Genomic DNA, 20,039 nt, shown 5'->3' on the forward strand with positions numbered 1-20,039 from the left:
TTCTTCAGCATAGATTTCAGCATGATATTACCATTTGTCATGACATTAACTAGGGGTAACATACAATTAGGAAAAACAAAAGGCCGCCCCCCCAGTGTGTGTGTAAATGTGTGTTTCACTGCAGGGATGGGGTTAAATGTGGAGAACTAATGATCTGTGTGCATGCACAGTGGCCAATAAAATTATTCTAATTCTAATTCTAAACCTAAAGCTTATGGGACATGGAAATAAATGAATAAATAAATAATTGTATCTGTTAATATGAGTGAGACACATTAAGCAATAAAACCAACAAAGTATTTCCACCACATTCATTCTGAAGCAGCGGCCCACCACTGCAAACTGGCTGCTGCCGCTGCTTCCACAGTTTAATGTCAAGAAATCCCAATTACAAATGTCTGCAGGGGGCTTTTAATTTCAAAACAATGGATACAGAAGAGATAATGGTAAAGTAGCTCAAGTTAAATTCGATGGGATTTACATTTGTAAAGTCTATTAAAAATTAATGCTCTGATTGGAGTAATGTTGCTTCATTTCACTATGTACTGGTATATAACTGAAATGACAATAAAGCCTGTTGAACTTGAAATGTACTTTCTATCAGAATGTGCACACATGAGATTTCAGTTGATTTCCCTGTCCCTAAAAATACTACAAATTTTATGACACTTTTCAGTAACAACCACTGTATGGAGTTTGTGTTTCACAAAGCATCAGTGCAGACCACAGTCAGAGGTGAAGACGTGCTGCTGGTTTAGTGTCTCACCTCACATCAGTACAGTGTCTTTCATCACTGAAACTAAGAGGTTCATGCATTGAGAAGTTGCTCTTCACTGACACACAGCTGGGCTCTGGAGGTTCTGCTCTGAGCATCTGCTCTCTGAAATATAAAGAGGAGAAATGAGAAAGAGCTCAGTGTGGATATTTGGTGAAGTTTGTTTTGTGTTTTAGCTTTGGTTAATTAATGTAAATGAGCAGTCCTGAGATTAGTATTTTTCCTGATAATGTTTTGATGATTTTGTGACGTCCAGAGAGAGATTTCTGACACAAGCCTGAAAACAGATACTGATTATTGATTTTCAGAAGGAATAGAAATGGATAATGTACAATGTAAATGTTTTTTACTGATGCAGGGACAAAGCCACTGAAGGTCATTAACTGTGTATGAGAGCGAGTGACACTAAGAGGTAAGACAAACATGACGGAGTTTAGCTCAGCACAACTTCATGTGAATGAGCAGTGACAGTGACTCCAATTCAGAAATGAGGTTCTCACATCACATGGAACACATGCACGGAACTTGGTTCTTAAATATTTGTTCTATTTCATTTGCATGATACAGGAGTGAGAACTGATGATAGAGTCTAAAGCGTTCAGTCTGCTAAGTGTTTCAGGTCATGAGCCCTATTTATATTTGTGCATTTGCTTTAAAAATGTAGTCTGTATGATCACACAGGCCAGTCTTACTCACAGTACCTAGTGGTCTGGATATTTTAGAGATCCTATCAGAGATACAGAGATCTGTTTTACACATGGCTGTCCCTGTAAGGTGGGATGACTCTGTGAATAATAACCTGGTTCATTTGGTGACTGCAAAGAAATTTGATTCTTCACTTCATGTGATTTGCACTTTATAGTAAATGTAAAAGTAATTATAGCTTTTATAGATAAAGTTTGCTACTATTTGTGATAAAATAACTTGACCCTCATTTAAATTATCATTAGATGGTAACTAACTTGGAGTCAGGTGTTCCACCGCTGACGTCTGTTTTACAACGCAGCTCCATCATGAAGTTTTCCCTCTTCACAGACACCGCTGGACCCTGAACACACTGCTTTCTGCTCTATGAAACTATGACTCTGAAACACAAGTTATATTAAACTTGAAGACAACAATAATATCAATCTATAAGGCTTAATACATAAATAAATACAAAATTATATTTTTAAAATAATACATAAAAACAGGGCGGGTAGGCTCCAGACCCACCACGACCCTGAACTGGATTATAATTATAATCAGCATTAATTGTCCATCAAATCCTGCTAATGTCCTGAGAAGGGGGTTACGAGTGGTATATTTCCACATGTGGCATGTGAAACGTCATTTACTTTCAAGACTGTGGCAGAAAAACGTAACAAATGTCAGTCCAGTGAATGCTGCTACTGCTAAAAAACAATTATAAACAGAGCTAATGACATGAATTCTCCCAGAGAGACACAGTGGAGGAGGAAGACACAGATGATGATTATTGTGTGTAACGTTATATTTGTGTAAAGCGAGTGAGAAACAAAGAGAAAGTTTATTTATTTGGTATGTTATTAACTGATCAACCATAACATTAAAACCACTCACAGCTGAGGTAAAAACACTGATTGTTATCTTTTAATAATTGCACAAGTAAATCTGATCTGCCACGTAACGTAACAGTGCTGTAAACGGGTGGGAAAGTGATCGAGGGCCAGAGTCCAGTACAGTTTGTTAAACATAGTTCAGCACACACGGTTAGCACAAAGCGCTACAAAACTAAACAACTCCAGTTACAAAATAAAGGTTGTAGTATGTGGTCAGATATATCTCTGTGCACTAGATTTTGTATGCACTTGATGTATGTATTTCCAATGTCTACAAAGCTAAATTAAAAATACTGATGTTAAAATTGAGGAGGTTAATGTTAGTGGTTTACACATGAATTGCACTCATAGACCTTATTGTAAGAGGAGACATTTTTTTTCTTTAGTTTTGAAAGTGTTTGTCTATGTGTTAGGAGTAAAGTTACTGTGTACTTGTGTTTTATATTTTTAAAACTAGTTGTTGATTTAATCCTAGACCCCATTTATTATTTGACTTTGTTCATCTTAAATGTAGAACATGGAGTTAATGAGAGATTTACATTGTAAAATCAATGACATTGTAAAATCAATGACATTGTAAAATCCCAGGTTTATCTCTGTTTCTCTGCAGCAGTTACAGTGTGTTTGATTCTGATAAGAATTAACCCGTTTGTTGCCAGATATTCAGCTGTGTTTAGGTATTTGTAAACAAATACCTTTGTAAAAAAAAAAAAATATATATATATATATATCTTACCGTAATTACACATGAAAAGAATAATTAAGAGAAGGAATGGCAGATAAACATACATTTCTAATGTAAACAATGAGACCATTTTCCACAGAAAAATAATCTTAACGATTAAACACCTACCGAGTGAAATCCAGACCGTCTTCCTCTGAAATCTTCTTCAGCTCTGAGTTACTTTCGCTTTAGTTCTTGTTTTTCACCTGTGGAGCCACCTGATCATCACCTGATCATCACCCAGTGCTTAACACTATCTAGTGGTCAGAAGAGCATAAAATCACAAAACTATACATCAGTATACATCAAAGTGTTCGAACTCTGTACTATTTTATATTTTTAACCCATTGTGTTAAATCCAGTAAATAAACAGTGGTGGCTCATTAAAGTTCACAGAAGTGTGTTCTCTGTGGAGGATGTGTTCACTTTCTGTTTAATAAAGAAATGATCAAGACACAATATATGAATGCATTGGACTGCAACATAATCCTGTTCCACAGTTCTGGATTTACACTGTGAATGAGAGAGAGAGAGAGAGAGAGAGAGAGAGAGAGAAAGAGAGAGAGAGAGAGAGACTCTTCTATATCTAATCTGTGGGTCAGTGTCCAAACACATAGTGTAATGTAGTGTAACTGAGTGTTCTGCTTTTCTCAGTTTAAAACCTCTTGTATCCTTCATGAAGCTGAAACCCAGGTGTCCACACATCAGCACAAGACTTAAACTCTCACTCAGTTACACACACAGCCTGTCCTTTCTGACACAAACTCACTGCGGAGTCTAAATAAAACTCCACACCTAGCACAGACCCAGACAGCAGACACATTTGGGCCGAATCTGTGTCAGTTTTGGGATTCGTTTATGGTTCAGTAACGGCACTGGCCCAAATGTGGTGTTCAAGTTCAGGTTCAAGTTCAAGAAGTTTATTGTCATTTAAGCAGTATACAGTGTTTACAGTACACAGTGAAACGAAATAGCGTTCCTCCAGGAACAAGGTGCTACGTAAAACAATACACAACATTAAAGTGCAACTAGTGCAAAGCTAATGCAAACATAAAACAGTGCACACACATTAAAGTGCAAAATAATACATAAAAGGAATTTGGTTTTCTTGACAGTCTCCACAGCAGAGTTGTCGATGTTCAGCGTCGAGTGCTCACCCCTTGTTTTTCGGAAGTCTACAACCATCTCTTTGGTTTTGTCCACGTTCAGAGACAGGTTGTTGACTTCACACCAGTCAGTTAGCCGCTGCACCTCCTCTCTGTATGCTAACTCGTCGTTCTTACTGATGAGACCCACCACAGTCGTAACATCAGCGAACTTGATGATATGATTTGAGCTGTGCATCGCTGCACAGTCATGGGTCAGCAATGTGACCAGCAGTGGACTGAACCCTGGGGGGCTCCAGTGTTCAGTGTGATGGTGCTGGAGGTGTTCCTACCGATCCGGACTGACTGAGGTCTCCCAGTCAGGAAGTCCAGGATCCAGTTGCAGAGAGGAGTCTTAAGACCCAGTATATTCAGCTTCCCGATCAGGTGCTGAGGAATGATGGTGTTGAATGCCGAGCTGAAGTCTATGAACAGCATTCGGGCATATGTGAGCTGGACCTGGGCCAAACGTCACGACCCAGGCCTGGCTTGAGTTACAGCTCGTGTTGTGTGGCCCGGCGTGGGCAGACTCTCAGGAGCTGGGCTTGACTTGGGTTATGGTGTGTGTTGTGTGAGTCAGGCGTGGACCAAATGTTGACATGTGGCTCATACACAGTGGAGCTGTGGCTGAGGTGAAGTATCCAGCCTCACCCTGAGTCAATGCCATCATTCCAGGCCAAATGTGACACCTGCTCCTCCAGTGCTTTTCTGAAATGAAGGGCATTAACAGTGGGTTTGTTGATACTTTGCTGCAGTAACAGTCTTCTATGTTCTAGGAAGGCTTTAACACCAGAATTACCAGGATTTTCATATGACCCCATCTTCTACTAGAGACAAATGGCAGTGCTGGGGTAATTTGCATTCCACTAGTCCATCTTTTGTTATGTACATTAAGCCACTACTAGGTGCTAAACGGGGGGGGGGTGATAGTGTGAACTATGTTTATCTATTTATGGAGTATAAAGTAGTCAAGAAAACACATTTGCCAATGCCAATGGGGTGAGATATTTTGACTTAAAACAAGAAAAAATGTCCTGATAGGATTCTTTCACTTTGGGTTTTAAAAAAGTTTAAGTAAAAATGTATTTTTAACAAGTAGCTGAGGGTTGTTTTTGTATAAATTTCTTTAAAAATATCTTCACCTATTGGCGGTTTTTCAAAAGACAAATTTACTTAAAATAATGGTTAAAAAAATCTGAACTTTATCTATTTTGACCAATCATCAGTGAGAAAACAATCCAAATTTAGTACAAAGGAGGCAGACTTGAGATGTTTTGGAATTATAGTTCAAATAATGTCTTTGTGTCAGTTTTAGAATAAAGAGAAAGATGAGTGCAGACACAGGAAAACTTGTTAATAAAGTGCATGAACTTTATATAATAAACTGCACCAAAGTAAATAGCCTATCTGGCTACATGCTGAGTGAAATAAAATAGAATAAACATTTCTCACTATAGTACAATATTACAAATATACACAATGGAGGTAACTGAGATGGGTTCTATATTTATTTTAAAAATGTTGTTGTTGCAGCCATTAGACTGAACAATGCCAGTACCAGGTAACAGTGAACAGGGATGAGTGTGATGGGTGATAGCGTGAACGATCATGATAACGATTATGTGTGTATCCACCTCCATGTGGATGAAAAGCCACGTCACCACATATTTCACTTACTCTGTTGACTGAGAAGCAAAGATGACAAAGGTTTACAGTACACAGCAGGCTTTGGACATGATCCTCAACCATGTCAACCCCTGTGACTCATGGGTTGACTCATGGCTTTGTTTACATAACACTGGAGGCACGAAGAGCTATTCACACCTCCCAAATGGCAGTTCTTTGGGATTTAAAGGTATAACTGCCAAATGGCAGCGGTTTGGTAGTTCTAGTGTTAAACTCTGTGCTGCAACATTGCTCTGAGGGTTTGATTGTATTCAGCGACGTTAGTGAGTGTCAGTACTGAGATGAATCTCCAGCTCATCACAGAGGTATCATCAGATGGAGCTTCATCACTCCAGAGAGCACAGTTCCACTGATTCACCGCCCAGTGCTGGGAGATTTTACACCCTGCTCGGCACTGGAAATGGTGACCTTAGGCTCACGTGTGGGTGCTTTATACCAGTGCTTCTCCAACTGTGCCTTATGCCCCCCACCTGCCCCCAGAACAGAGGGAGAATCAGGGGGCACATGTTTCTGAGTCAGAAACAGAGATGAAACTGAACACAGTCAGCCACTGCATCAAGAAACGCACCCTGAAACATTTCTGAAAGGAGAGAGCCATATAACATTTCTGTTCATAAACAGCACCAGGTTCTGAGCCCAGATTCATCTCAGATGCTGAAAGACTGAAAGTGCCGTGGTGAAACGAGTCCAGGTTTCAACTGTTTTTCCTGAAAAAAGGTAACACTTGTAAAGTTTTAAACTGAAATTTAAACTGATGTAGACACTGGGGCCAAGGCATTTATTCACCTTCAGGCTTTTGTTTCCATCATTTAAGTTCCAATAGAGAACCTTTAAAGACAAAAAACAAAAAGGATCTATTATTTTAGGTATTATTATTATTATTTATTATTTTAAAGTGTTATTTCTGAACGTTTTCTGATTCACTAGAGTCTTGAATGAAAACTTACAAAACTGTAAGTAAAAACAGTTGAGTATTATGGAGTTATACAGCTTTATTCTGAAAGTAGACAATATGTACCTCAAAGTGATCAAACGTTTAAAACAGTCTCTCACCAAATATAAAGGTTTTATTTGGTTGTTCTGCGATAAAACAAGTCAATTTAAGTTTATTCTAAAATATATTCCCAGGCGCTCCCTCTCTCTCCCAGACCCAGAGAGAGTGAGTGATCTCGGCACATCGACTCTCTTTGTCTTCATCTGAGTCCCTGCTATTGGTTTACAGAGGTGTCAATCACTTCTGACCCGCCCACTCAGAGCTGTGAGCGAATCCCTGTGGAGAGCGGCGTCCAGCAGCGCACCCCTCCCCCGGGGAATAGGACCCCGCTCACAGCCGGCAGCCGCTCATTGGTCCACAGCTGCACTGAATCTAAGAAGGAACGCCCTCAACTTTGAATTCACGAAGACTTTACGTCAAAACTTACAATTGCCTGGGCGCTAGGAGCTCCAGAACAGTGCGTTACCGTTACTCAGGAAATAAAGGCACGTTTACTGTGGCGTGGTGAGTAAGGGATTATCTTTTGGAGCTTTTCACCGGTGCGGCGCCTCTCTCCTGAGACTGTGTTTTTTTAAAGACAGAATCTGAAGAGATTTTACAGTCTGTTATGGTTTAAATGTCCGAGTTTAAATGTCGTCCTGCTCCAGGTGTAAACAGTCAGTACCGAGCAGGGGGCTGAAAGTCAGTGTGTGTGTAGTGGTGTTACTACTGAGACATATGAGGTGGTGTTGAGGGCTTTTTGATCAAATCATTATAAATATTTATATATCGTTTAGAGACTTAATCCGTTCCCTCAGTTTAACAATCATTTTCAGACAGACATGACTCAGGCTGTGCATTAGGACACTAGTCTGATCTCTCCATTCCTTATTTACACACTACACCCACTGTTTACCACTGAAACATTAACAGTTGGTGTCGAGGAGGGAGTGAATCTGGTGGGACTCCATTTCGTTGTGAACTGAGCGAGTTTGTCGCGGCACATTCAGCTGGAGGTGGGACAGTGGGCTCCTGTTGTGCGGCACAGAGTGATAGAGTGATGCGGCATAGTGTGAACTATGTTGATACATTTATGGAGTACAAAATAGTCCATCCATCCATTATCTGTAACCGCTTATCCAATTTAGGGTTGCGGGGGGTCCAGAGCCTTCCTGGAATCATTGGGCGCAAGGCGGGAATACACCCTGGAGGGGACGCCAGTCCTTCACAGGGCAACACAGACACACACACATACGGACACTTTCGAGTTGCCAAGTGTGCGAGTGTGTTTTTTTTTTTTTTTTGGACTGTGGGAGGAAACCGGAGCACCCGGAGGAAACCCACGCGGACACGGGGAGAACACACCAACTCCTCACAGACAGTCACCCGGAGCGGGAATCGAACCCACAACCTCCAGGCCCCTGGAGCTGTGTGACTGCGACACTCCCTGCTGCACCACCGTGCCGCCCCAGTACAAAATAGTATTTTGTCTTAATTTGAGTCATATTTACTCATCAAGGCAAAAAAAAAATTTTCAATGGGGTGAGATATTAAAGACTTAAAACAAGACAAAATGTCCTGATAAGATTCTTTTACTTTGGGTTTTAAAAAAGTTAAATGTCTTTTTTACAAGTAGCTGATGGAGAATTAGGAAAAGTGAGCTTATGAAAAACATGAATCCACTTATTCATAGATCAGGCATGGGGCATTTCCCCAGAGGCAAGAATATAGAAAACATGTGACTGTAATAAACAAATAATATAAAGACATGAGAATTATTTTAAACAAATGAGTTTTATGGCAATGAATATTAAAATGGTTAAGGGGCTACTTGAGTTTAAAACTCAGGCCTGAACTCTGTGGGAAAAAAGGAGAATGGTAGCATGAGATTGTCTGGTACAGCATCATAAGACATCCTTAGGAGATAAGAATACCTTTTTAATTGGGCTCCTATGATACACTGCATCCCTATACCATTTTAATTGGGGTTCTATGGAATGCAACTTAATTAAACAAAATAGGAGGGCGAGATGACCTCACCCCAAAAATTGTATGTAAACTGTGGTTTTCAGTATGTCACTGTGAGTGAGTCTGCAGGAGGCTTCTGTGATTGCTCTCCAAATAAAGAACCTGCTGATCTTCCAAGAGGTCGTCTTCATCTTTCAAGTATTTTTTTAAGAACTAGAAACTTTTATTTGAACTTATTCTTTCAAGTATTATAGTTAGACTAGATACAAGATTAACACATCGTGGTAACGACATTTTGGTGGCCCGTCCTATGGGGACTCTGAGAGACCCCGACCGGTGGCAAAAGATCGTTATCAGCACCAGAACTTTTTGCATTTCGTTTTGGGGGTGAGAGAACCAACCTCATCGTTACATGCATCATTAAAACGGGTAAGCAGAGGCTTTTTTTATATAAATTCTGCATATTGATGAGCTTGTGTCGTTCTGCCACAAAAAGTTGTAATGCAGTTTGATATGTAAAGAAGGCTTATTGGAAGAGAGGCATGAATAAAAAAAAAATTTGAGAAAAAGGAGTAAAAGAAAAAAACAGCCAGAAAAAAGTCCAAAATACAAAAATACATTTGTTGGTCCTTTAAAAAGCTGCTGAGACTTACACAACTGAAGAGTGGAACAGCGGGAAAAAGGCAGCAAGCATAAAAAGAATAAAATACTTAAAAAAAACCTTTGGCTGAATAAAAAGTAATAACAGAAAGAGAAAGAGCTCAGAAAAGAATAGAGAAAAGAGAAGGAAAAATAAAAGGGCACAGAAAGAGAGAAAAAATGTGCATGAATGGTACCAAGAGTTAAGTGTTGTGTATTTGTTTGTCTATGGTCAAGTAAGAAAATGCTACCAGTTAAAAGTAAAGGAATAGATGTAAAAGAGATAATAGTTAAAGAAAGGATGCCGCAGATTCTTTTTGAGGCGGGATTAGCCCGGCCGTAAACCCTGAAAAATTCACTAGGTGATTTTTAGGTCAGTTTGATGAGAAACTGGAGGTGTGATACAGAGATTTAATTAGGGGTGCCCACTCGAAACACTGTTGACGAACACTGTATTGATGCTGCCTCTCTTTGAATTATTACACTTCATAAGGAGCATAAATTCAAAATAAGGAATAAAGGTATAAGAAAATAAGTAGAGGTTAAAGTGTGGGGCGGCACGGTGGCGCAGCAGGTAGGTGTCGCACTCACACAGCTCCAGGGGTTGTGGGTTCGATTCCCGTTCTGGGTGACTGTCTGTGAGGAGTGTGGTGTGTTCTCCCTGTGTCTGCGTGGGTTTCCTCCAGGTGCTCCGGTGCTCCAATTTCCTCCCACAGTCCAAAAACACACGTTGGTAGGTGGATTTGTGACTCCAAAGTATCTGTAGGTGTGAGAGGTGAGTGAATGTGTGTGTGTGTGTGTCTGTGTTGCCCTGTAAAGGACTGGCGCCCCCTCCAGGGTGTATTCCTGCCTTGCGCCCAATGATTCCAGGTAGGCTCTGGACCCACCGCGACCCTGAATTGGATAAGCGGTTACAGATAATGAATGAATGTTAAAGTGTGAATGAGTCGACTATGAGAATTGTGTTGATTGTTGAAAGTGATGCGTGTGTGTGCTTAGTGAGTTTAGAAAAAAGGAGTGTCTTGCCATGAGTGTGTGTGTGTGAGTGTCTCTCTCTTTCCCATTCTATGTGTGTGTGTATGGTCAGCTGAGAGAATGGGGGAATGGCCACCCTGGTCCATCATGAGTGTGTGGGTAGAACTGGTCTCTCCCTTGCACTGTAAAGGAGATAATACATTTTCTGTGGGTGTGTTTAGAGAAAGTAGGGAAAGGACACCTCTGCCCAGAGAGTGTCAGAAAGAGTGAAGAAAGTGTTTAGAGAAAGTGGGAAATGTGATGAAGCATGAAAGATTTAGAAATCTATAGGGAAAGAAATTTGTAATGGTAAAAGTTATGAGCTATGTTCAAGGACAGTTAGTGTAATTTATTTTTCATGAACCTCAAATTGAGGGCTTTGTTATTTGTATTTGAAAATGAGCCTTGAACAGAAGACGTTTTTAAAATAAAAAGTAAAAATAAATGAGCTTTCTGGGAGACTGTAAATTAAAGAAAATAGTAGAAAATGAGCTCCAGAAAGACGTTTTTTAGAGAATGGAAAAAGGAGAGCGAGGTGTTAAAGCTGAGGGTACATTGGGGAAACTGTAAGATATAATCATGGGAATTAAAGGTAAAATTAATATTGGAAAAAAAGGAGAAAATTTGAAATCTCCATATGATGGCTGTTATTGGGAGAAAAAACAGATCATGGGTCTAAGTTCCTCTCAAATTCACTGGAGCTTTGAGATCTTACACTTTGATTGGGGGGACTCCTCTGACAAGTGTGTAAGGCCTAAGTTTCACTCTTGAAAAAGAGAGAGATGGCAGGACTTTGGTTTGTGACGTACTGATAAAAGCCACGTTGATTTGGTCTAAATAGAAAATAATATTTATTTGGGCAAATTAAAAATATAAATGTATGAAAAATATTGATGTATAAGTGCTGTGCAGGGGTTTGGAGCTCCTGAGATTGGGTGCGTTTGAACTGTTTTTTTTAATGGATGTAGTGCATGTGTGGAGTTTGACTGGAATGAGGAGACTGTGCTTAACCCCAGACCCACTCAAAGGAATGCAGCTCCAGGAGAGCATTGTGTGTGTACAAAGAGACAGGATGAGAATTAATAGACACACGTGTGTTGATACACATAAAATAAGGTAGGACATAAATGTGGATAAATTAATATGTATATATTTTTGTTAAGCAAATTTGTGTTACAGGACCATCAGAATAAACACTGAAGGTGTTGCCATCAATACAAGGTAGAAGGAGAGAGAGAGAGAGATAAAAGCCAAACTGAGTAAAGGGAAGTGTGAATCTATTCTCACACATATACACAAACACAGGATTAGTTTGATTACACTACAAACACACAGTTTAAGTTGAAGTAGTGAAGTAAAAATGGGCAATAAGTTAATGAAACCCGAAAAAAGAGGAGATTACACCATTTTTCCTTGATGTTGTCTGAAGGGGTGGGAACGAAGGTAGAATTGTCAGAATGCATGAAGCAGTGGAATAAAAAAAACAGCTAAAAAAAGAAAAGCAATGGTCGCTTAGAGGTTCATTTGATGTTGAATTATGTCAGGAGGTGAGAGATATGGTGGAAAGAAAAATGACTAGAACTAAGGCCCAGTTAGGGAGGAAATTACGTTGCTTAACTATAATACAAGCTTTTGAAACTCATGCAATTAAAATGAGAGAAAAAGTGCTGGAGAAAGAAAGGGAAGTCCCTGGAAAAGATGAGATACAGTGACGAAGGAAGACAGGGAGTTAAAGATAGACCCCCACCGTATGCCCCTGAAATAAAGAGTGCAGCAGACAAGACAGCCAGAAGCACAACAGTATCAGAGATCTCCTGTATACTGCTGGACTTGTGGTAAGCCAGGCCACTACAGTTGTGATTGCCAGAGTCTAGAATGGTATTGAAGGTGCCCAGGAGACCTAAGGGGGGAGTATATAAATTTGGTTGCCTCAACAGTGGCAAATGAAGAACCAGTAGAGCCAATTAGCATAAAGGGTTAACACTTTGTGAACAAAGTGATTCAGAAAATCTCACAAGCACTGAGAATCAAACACAGACTAGTGTGTGTTTATCATCCTCAGTCACAAGGCAGAGTAGAAAGGCAAAATGAAATAATTTGTGCAAAGATTGCAAAGATTATGGCAGACAGTAAAGAGAAAAAAATATTTAGCATTGATGAGCATGAGAATGTCAACCAACAGAGTCACTCACCTAACGCCTCATGAGATGTTAACTGGTCGACCAATGCCAGTAACATACTTGAGGGGACCCACCCGTGGCCCCAACCTTGAACAGTTGCAAAAAGAACTACAAGAGTATGTCAAATGTCTGAAAAAAAAAACTACAGCTACACCCACTGTGCAACAACAAAGCATAGACACAGGAGCAGAAGCAAGGGACCAGACAATGCCAGCACCAGACGTCATCGAGCCAGGTTCGAGTGGAGTACAAAGACCAGTAACTAGGAGCGTCACTAGAGCTACACCACCATCAGCTGACGACTCTGACTGATTGATGTTGAGTCTAGGCAACGGCTGGTAAACAGTCATCCAGACTCATTTTTATTTTTTTTAGCTCAGTTGAGGAGTGAGCCAAGCGCCACTTCTACTGCAGAAACAAAATAACAGGACAACTAATTAACTCTGACTGAATAATTTGACATTATGCCTGGTTGGCATCCATTTAGACATCCTGGACTTTGTGGACTGAGGGGAACCACTTTTGTATTGTTTATGTTGTCCAGTATCATTGTGATAGTCATTCTGTCTACAGGTATTTCTCACACAAGTTATGACCCACAAGGTAACTTGAATGATACACGTGTTCACACCACTAAACACATCCACACAGGTCAGAATAAATGACACAGGTCTAGTTCTAATTTCACTTGAACGTGAGAAGCGAGCAGTAGTCTTATCTGTAGCGTATTCTGCAGTACGGCAGACCTGAAACACATCAGAAGGATTAGTTTGTGAACGCTACTGTCCAATAAATAGTCAGCAGGTATGTATGGGGACATCAAGTCTTTCACCAGGAGAATACAATGTGCTTAATGAATGGACATTGGTGAGAGGAAATAAGAAGTACACGAGGTCAATGGCATGTTTACATAAGCCAGGTATATCAAATTGTACTCAAATTCCAAATTGTGTCAATCCAGCTCCAACAACACCAAGACAACAGTTTCATAAGATACGTTGTGCCTTGGCACTAATAATGGTACATCACCTACATCAGTCCAAAATAGAGCAAGATTATTTTGTGAAATATCAGAATTTAAGAGCTAATGATACAAAACATAAAGGGTAAGTTCCACTCAACTGGAACTCAAAAAAAATTCACAATGTTCAAGCCATGGGATTTTCACTGTTAATGCACATTGTGACTTGCTGATACACCTTAATTATTCACACAGAGTAGTCATACAAATGGGAAGCCCTAGAATTGTACGTGCTAAAGGGGACTATTGATTCAGAGACTAACAATAGCCAAAAGGATAAAGGTGAGGTAGTTACAGTGTACGCCACTCAGAACATGTCGTATAAATATTTGCAATTCACAGCCCATACGAATGTTGACAATGATTGCATAGTGTGTTACTCTAAAAAAGGGGTCCCAACAATTGTTTATATTGGGAAGTTGTGTTATGCCATTTATTCGCAGCATGATGGGTAAAATTATGTCTGGACTCACAGGACAATATCCTGTACTTCAACCTGTACAATCCAGTGGATCTTCTCAAACTATTCATGTGACATGTCATGTCCGACCTTACACCAACTCGGATCGTCAAGTCATCTGACTCAGGTGAAGTGCTAGAAACCTCTGCCTATAGTCAGCAACGTGCCTATCCACGTGATGTAAAATCACAATAGGTGGAAGACAACGTCTTCAGGAGTACAAACACCTTCTTTGCATGTTTCATGTTATCCATGTATTTACTCATATGTTATTCCTTTTGTTATTATTTCCTGTAATCAATTATCCATATAATCATTTGTATTTACTCATGAGGAAATGCAGTCGCACATGCCATTCTTGTTTATTAGGAACAGGGATAGTTAACCTTGCTAAATATTTACATATACATTACTTCCAGATAGACTCTGTATTGTATGGTAGTCAATATTAGGATGTAATTTGGCCTATTGGGTATTGGCTGATTAGCCCCAAAGACTGTGAATGGGTGTGAAGACAGGGCTATAAGGCCTGAGCAGTTGTGGAACACCCATATAATGGGAGAAAGGAGGACCTGAAGATTCAGCATTATGGACCTATTACCCAAGAGAGGGTTTGTGCTTGACTGATGAGCATGGTCTATGTATATAAGCTGTGTCAGACTCCAGTGTTGACTGACTCTTAAAGTCACCCAGGACAGTTTGTCCAAGGACAGTTGACATTTCTAAAAGTTGTTATAGCCATCTATGCTGGGATGTGTTTTAATAAGGGTACCTGCCTAATATTCTATCATACAATAGTATGACCTGTCTGGGGAGGAATGATGGTGTGTTATGGTATGTTTATTTTTAATTTTTTATGGTATGTTTTACTTAGTTTATTTTTAGTCCAATACTCTGCATTATTCAGACACATATATCCAGCTATTATACACAGTATATACTAACAACTATATAAATGCATATATGCACTTTTATTTACACTTATAAGAAGATGCAGTGGTTCACGACTAGTAGTCGTGAAAGGGGGGAATGATGGAGAATTAAGAAAAGTGAGCTTATGAAAAACATATGAATCCACTTATTCATAGATCAGGCATAGGGCATTTCCCCAGAGGCAAGAATATAGAAAACATGTGACTGTAATAAACAAATAATATAAAGACATGAGAATTATTTTAAACAAATGAGTTTTATGGCAACGAATATTAAAATGGTTAAGGGGCTACTTGAGTTTAAAACTCAGGCCTGAACTCTCTGGGGAAAAAAGGAGAATGGTAGCATGAGATTGTCTGGTACAGCATCATAAGACATCCTTAGGAGATAAGAATACCTTTTTAATTGGGCTCCTATGATACACTGCATCCCTATACCATTTTAATTGGGGTTCTATGGAATGCAACTTAATTAAACAAAATAGGAGGGCGAGATGATCTCACCCCAAAAAGTGTATGTAAACTGTGGTTTTCAGTATGTCACTGTGAGTGAGTCTGCAGGAGGCCTTCTGTGATTTCTCTCCAAATAAGGAACCTGCTGATCTTCCAAGAGGTCGTCTTCATCTTTCAAGTATTTTTTAAAAGAAATAGAAACTTTTATTTGAACTTATTCTTTCAAGTATTATAGTTAGACTAGATACAAGATTAACACATCGTGGTAACGACATAGCTGAGGGTTTTTTGTATAAATTTCTTTAAAAATATCTTCACCTATTGGCGGTTTTTCAAAAGACAAAAACTACTTAAAATAATGGTTAAAAAAATCAGAACTTTATCTATTTTGACCAATCATCAGTGAGAAAACAATCCAAATTTAGTACAAAGGAGGCAGACTTGAGATGTTTTGGAATTATAGTTCAAATAATGTCTTTGTGTCAGTTTTAGAATAAAGAGAAAGATGACTGCAGACACAGGAAAACTTGTTAATAAAGTGTGTAAACTTTATATAATAAACTGCACCAAAGTAAATAGCCTATCTGGCTACATGCTGAGTGAAATAAAATAGAATAAACATTTCTCACTATAGTACAATATTACAAATATACACGATGGAGGGAACGGAGATGGGTTCTATATTTATTTTAAAAATGTTGTTGTTGCAGCCATTAGATGGAAATATGCCAGTACCAGGTAACAGTGAACAGGGATGAGTGTGATGGGTGATAGCGTGAACGATGATGATAACGATTATGTGTGTATCCACCTCCATGTGGATGAAAAGCCACGTCACCACATATTTCACTTACTCTGTTGACTGAGAAGCAAAGATGACAAAGGTTTACAGTACACAGCAGGCTTTGGACATGATCCTCAACCATGTCAACCCCTGTTGACATGGTGTGAATAGCTCTTCGCGCCTCCAGTGTTATGTAAACAAGGCCATGAGTCAACCCATGAGCCCACGAAGAGCTATTCACACCTGCCAAATGGCAGTTCTTTGGGATTTAAAGGTATAACTGCCAAATGGCAGCGGTTTGGTAGTTCTAGTGTTAAACTCTGTGCTTCAACATTGCTCTGAGGGTTTGATTGTATTCAGCGACGTTAGTGAGGGTCGGTGCTGAGATGAATCTCCAGCTCATCACAGAGGTATCATCAGACGGAGCTTCATCACTCCAGAGAGCACAGTTCCACTGATTCACCGCCCAGTGCTGGGAGATTTTACACTCTGCTCGGCACTGGAAATGGTGACCTTAGGCTCATGTGTGGGTGCTTTATACCAGTGCTTCTCCAACTGTGCCCTATGCCCCCCACCTGCCCCCGGAACAGAGGGAGAATCAGGGGGCACATGTTTCTGAGTCAGAAACAGAGATGAAACTGAACACAGTCAGCCACTGCATCAAGAAACGCACCCTGAAACATTTCTGAAAGGAGAGAGCCATATAACATTTCTGTTCATAAACAGCACCAGGTTCTGAGCCCAGATTCATCTCAGATGCTGAAAGACTGAAAGTGCCGTGGTGAAACGAGTCCAGGTTTCAACTGTTTTTCCTGAAAAAAGGTAACGTTTGTAAAGTTTTAAACTGAAATTTAAACTGATGTAGACACTGGGGCCAAGGCATTTATTCACCTTCAGGCTTTTGTTTCCATCATTTAAGTTCCAATAGAGAACCTTTAAAGACAAAAAACAAAAAGGACCTATTATTTTAGGTATTATTATTATTATTTATTATTTTAAAGTGTTATTTCTGAACGTTTTCTGATTCACTAGAGTCTTGAATGAAAACTTACAAAACTGTAAGTAAAAACAGTTGAGTATTATGGAGTTATACAGCTTTATTCTGAAAGTAGACAATATGTACCTCAAAGTGATCAAACGTTTAAAACAGTCTGTCACCAAATATAAAGGTTTTATTTGGTTGTTCTGCGATAAAACAAGTCAATTTAAGTTTATTCTAAAATATGTTCCCAGGCGCTCCCTCTCTCTCCCAGACCCAGAGAGAGTGAGTGATCTCGGCACATCGACTCTCTTTGTCTTCATCTGAGTCCCTGCTATTGGTTTACAGAGGTGTCAATCACTTCTGACCCGCCCCCTCAGAGCTGTGAGCGAATCCCTGTGGAGAGCGGCGTCCAGCAGCGCACCCCTCCCCCGGGGAATAGGACCCCGCTCACAGCCGGCAGCCGCTCATTGGTCCACAGCTGCACTGAATCTAAGAAGGAACGCCCTCAACTTTGAATTCACGAAGACTTTACGTCAAAACTTACCATTGCCTGGGCGCTAGGAGCTCCAGAACAGTGCGTTACCGTTACTCAGGAAATAAAGGCACGTTTACTGTGGCGTGGTGAGTAAGGGATTATCTTTTGGAACATAAAATTGTGCACAATTGTGACAAATGTTGTCTTCGAAAAACCTCTAAATAAAACAAAGGACATTTTTAACGATTCCAAATGAAAACAAGTGTAGAACAATAGGAAACAAACACGTCAGTTTAAGTTTATTCTAAAATCTGTTCCCAGTCGCTCCCGAAAGTCTTATGGTGGAAAAATATCGTTTAGAGACTTAATCCGTTCCCTCAGTTTAACAATCATTTTCAGACAGACATGACTCAGGCTGTGCATTAGGACACTAGTCTGATCTCTCCATTCCTTATTTACACACTACACCCACTGTTTACCACTGAAACATTAACAGTTGGTGTCGAGGAGGGAGTGAATCTGGTGGGACTCCATTTCGTTGTGAACTGAGCGAGTTTGTCGCGGCACATTCAGCTGGAGGTGGGACAGTGGGCTCCTGTTGTGCGGCACAGAGCCGCGGCCAAAATCACACCTCATTCTCAAAGTGTTCAGTAAAATCCAACTGACCCGCTGTTGTCTTTATTCATCAATTACCACATTAAACAATAAATAAAACCTAACGGGGCTTTTGTGGACAGAATGAAGCCTGAACCGATGAAAATGAGATCAGACAATACCTCATATCGTCCACAAGAGGGCGCCCTAAGATTTAATTTGACTCCTCATTCAATGTAATGGGGCACTGCGTGATGATGCGACACTGAGGGGATTTGTGACCCCGAGTTTTGTAAAAAGGACACAGTTACACACCTAGTGAGTCCATTAAAGCTGGTCAGAACCTAATGTTGCCCAATTTGTCATCGTCCACAACACAGTCCCTGCTCCTCCAGTGGAAAAAGGACAGTTCCAGCTCCATGTGTCTCCTTCATCTTGTGTCTGTTTATTAAAGTATTGTACCTTTATTTCGTAGACTACACTTTTGCTGAAGACAACACAGAATGAAGAAAATAGTTATCAGCAAACACCTCTGCAACAGTCTAAATTAATCAGATAATTACAAATAAGCAGCTTTACAGTGGCACTGACGGTGTAATCCTCTACACAGCGCTCATTCTTTATGGTTTTATTCATTTTTTAACGTTCATTCTTGAGAAATATGACAGTAGCAGGTCAACTGTTGAGAATTGTTGAGAACGCAGCTTCAACAATAAAACTTCCTCATATTTTTATTTATTCTAAAGATGTTCACTTTATTCTTGAACATTAACGTTATTAAATCATTTTAAATAGACTTTATTCTCGTAATATAACTTTATTATAAATATATTATTTTACAGGGGTCTTGTTTTTGTTTAAGTGTTTAAATGTAAACTTGTTTACCGTGTGGTCTCCATGGCAACGTTAATGCTGTCAGAAAGCTTCAAAATGGCTGCAGTGAGGGTCTATGGCTGGAGACGCTGGTCATGTTCAGGTCTGGGTCAAAGTGAAAAAGAGAGTGTCCATGTGCTTTAGAGAGGTTCTCGGACTCAGAGGAACTGCTCCAGCTTCAGTGAGTTGTGGAACATGTTTCAGACCCGGAGCAGAGGCTGCGAGATGCTGTCCAGCTGGTGGAGCCCGATGTCTTCTGTCATCTGTACGACGGCTTCATCGGACAGGTCACCGGAGACCAGCCTGAGGTCACTATCCACACACACTACCACTGCTGGGAGTAACTCCACTCAATATAACGAACACACTGATCTCTACCTCACTCTCTGTTTACTGCAGCTCCGCACAGAGGAGGGTGGGACCCTTGTGGTTCCCTCGGGCCCTGTGATCACATACAGTGTGAGTGAAGCTGCTGGGTTCATTGTTAATTATTTATATTTAAGTGAGCCCTGTTCTCATTGGTTTCCTCATTTAACTTCAGTGTGAATGGGCGGGGCTTAACTGCTGTAGGCTGAATAGGTGGATGTATGGTAATGTGTTGGTGTATGACGCCACAAAAAGGAGTGAATACTAACTGTTCATATTTGGACGGTGCGTATCTGGACCACTAGAGGGCGCTAACAGTGGTCACCGATGGAGAGAATGAGACTCATATGAGCTCTTTAACTTCTGAGACTGTTTGTAGTGGTTCATTCTAATGTGCACCACCCCCCACCCCCAC

The 20,039-nt window shown here is 40.1% G+C and overlaps 1 protein-coding gene across 1 annotated transcript in view; it reads right to left on the reverse strand.

The window, feature by feature from the left end:
• Positions 1-4,662, reverse strand: part of LOC136678246 (NACHT, LRR and PYD domains-containing protein 12-like) — a 40,974-nt gene extending 36,312 nt beyond the window's left edge. Inside the window, exons 1-2 of the mRNA XM_066656225.1 lie at positions 4,532-4,662; positions 767-880 (exon numbers count right to left, since the gene is read on the reverse strand). Coding sequence (XP_066512322.1) covers positions 767-880; positions 4,532-4,662 — 245 coding nt within the window. The remainder of the gene's footprint in view (positions 1-766; positions 881-4,531) is intronic.
• Positions 4,663-20,039: the final 15,377 nt, after the last annotated feature.

The sequence above is a fragment of the Hoplias malabaricus genome, chromosome 2 (genome assembly GCF_029633855.1).
Source record: "Hoplias malabaricus isolate fHopMal1 chromosome 2, fHopMal1.hap1, whole genome shotgun sequence".
Classification (NCBI taxonomy): Eukaryota; Metazoa; Chordata; class Actinopteri; order Characiformes; family Erythrinidae; genus Hoplias; species Hoplias malabaricus.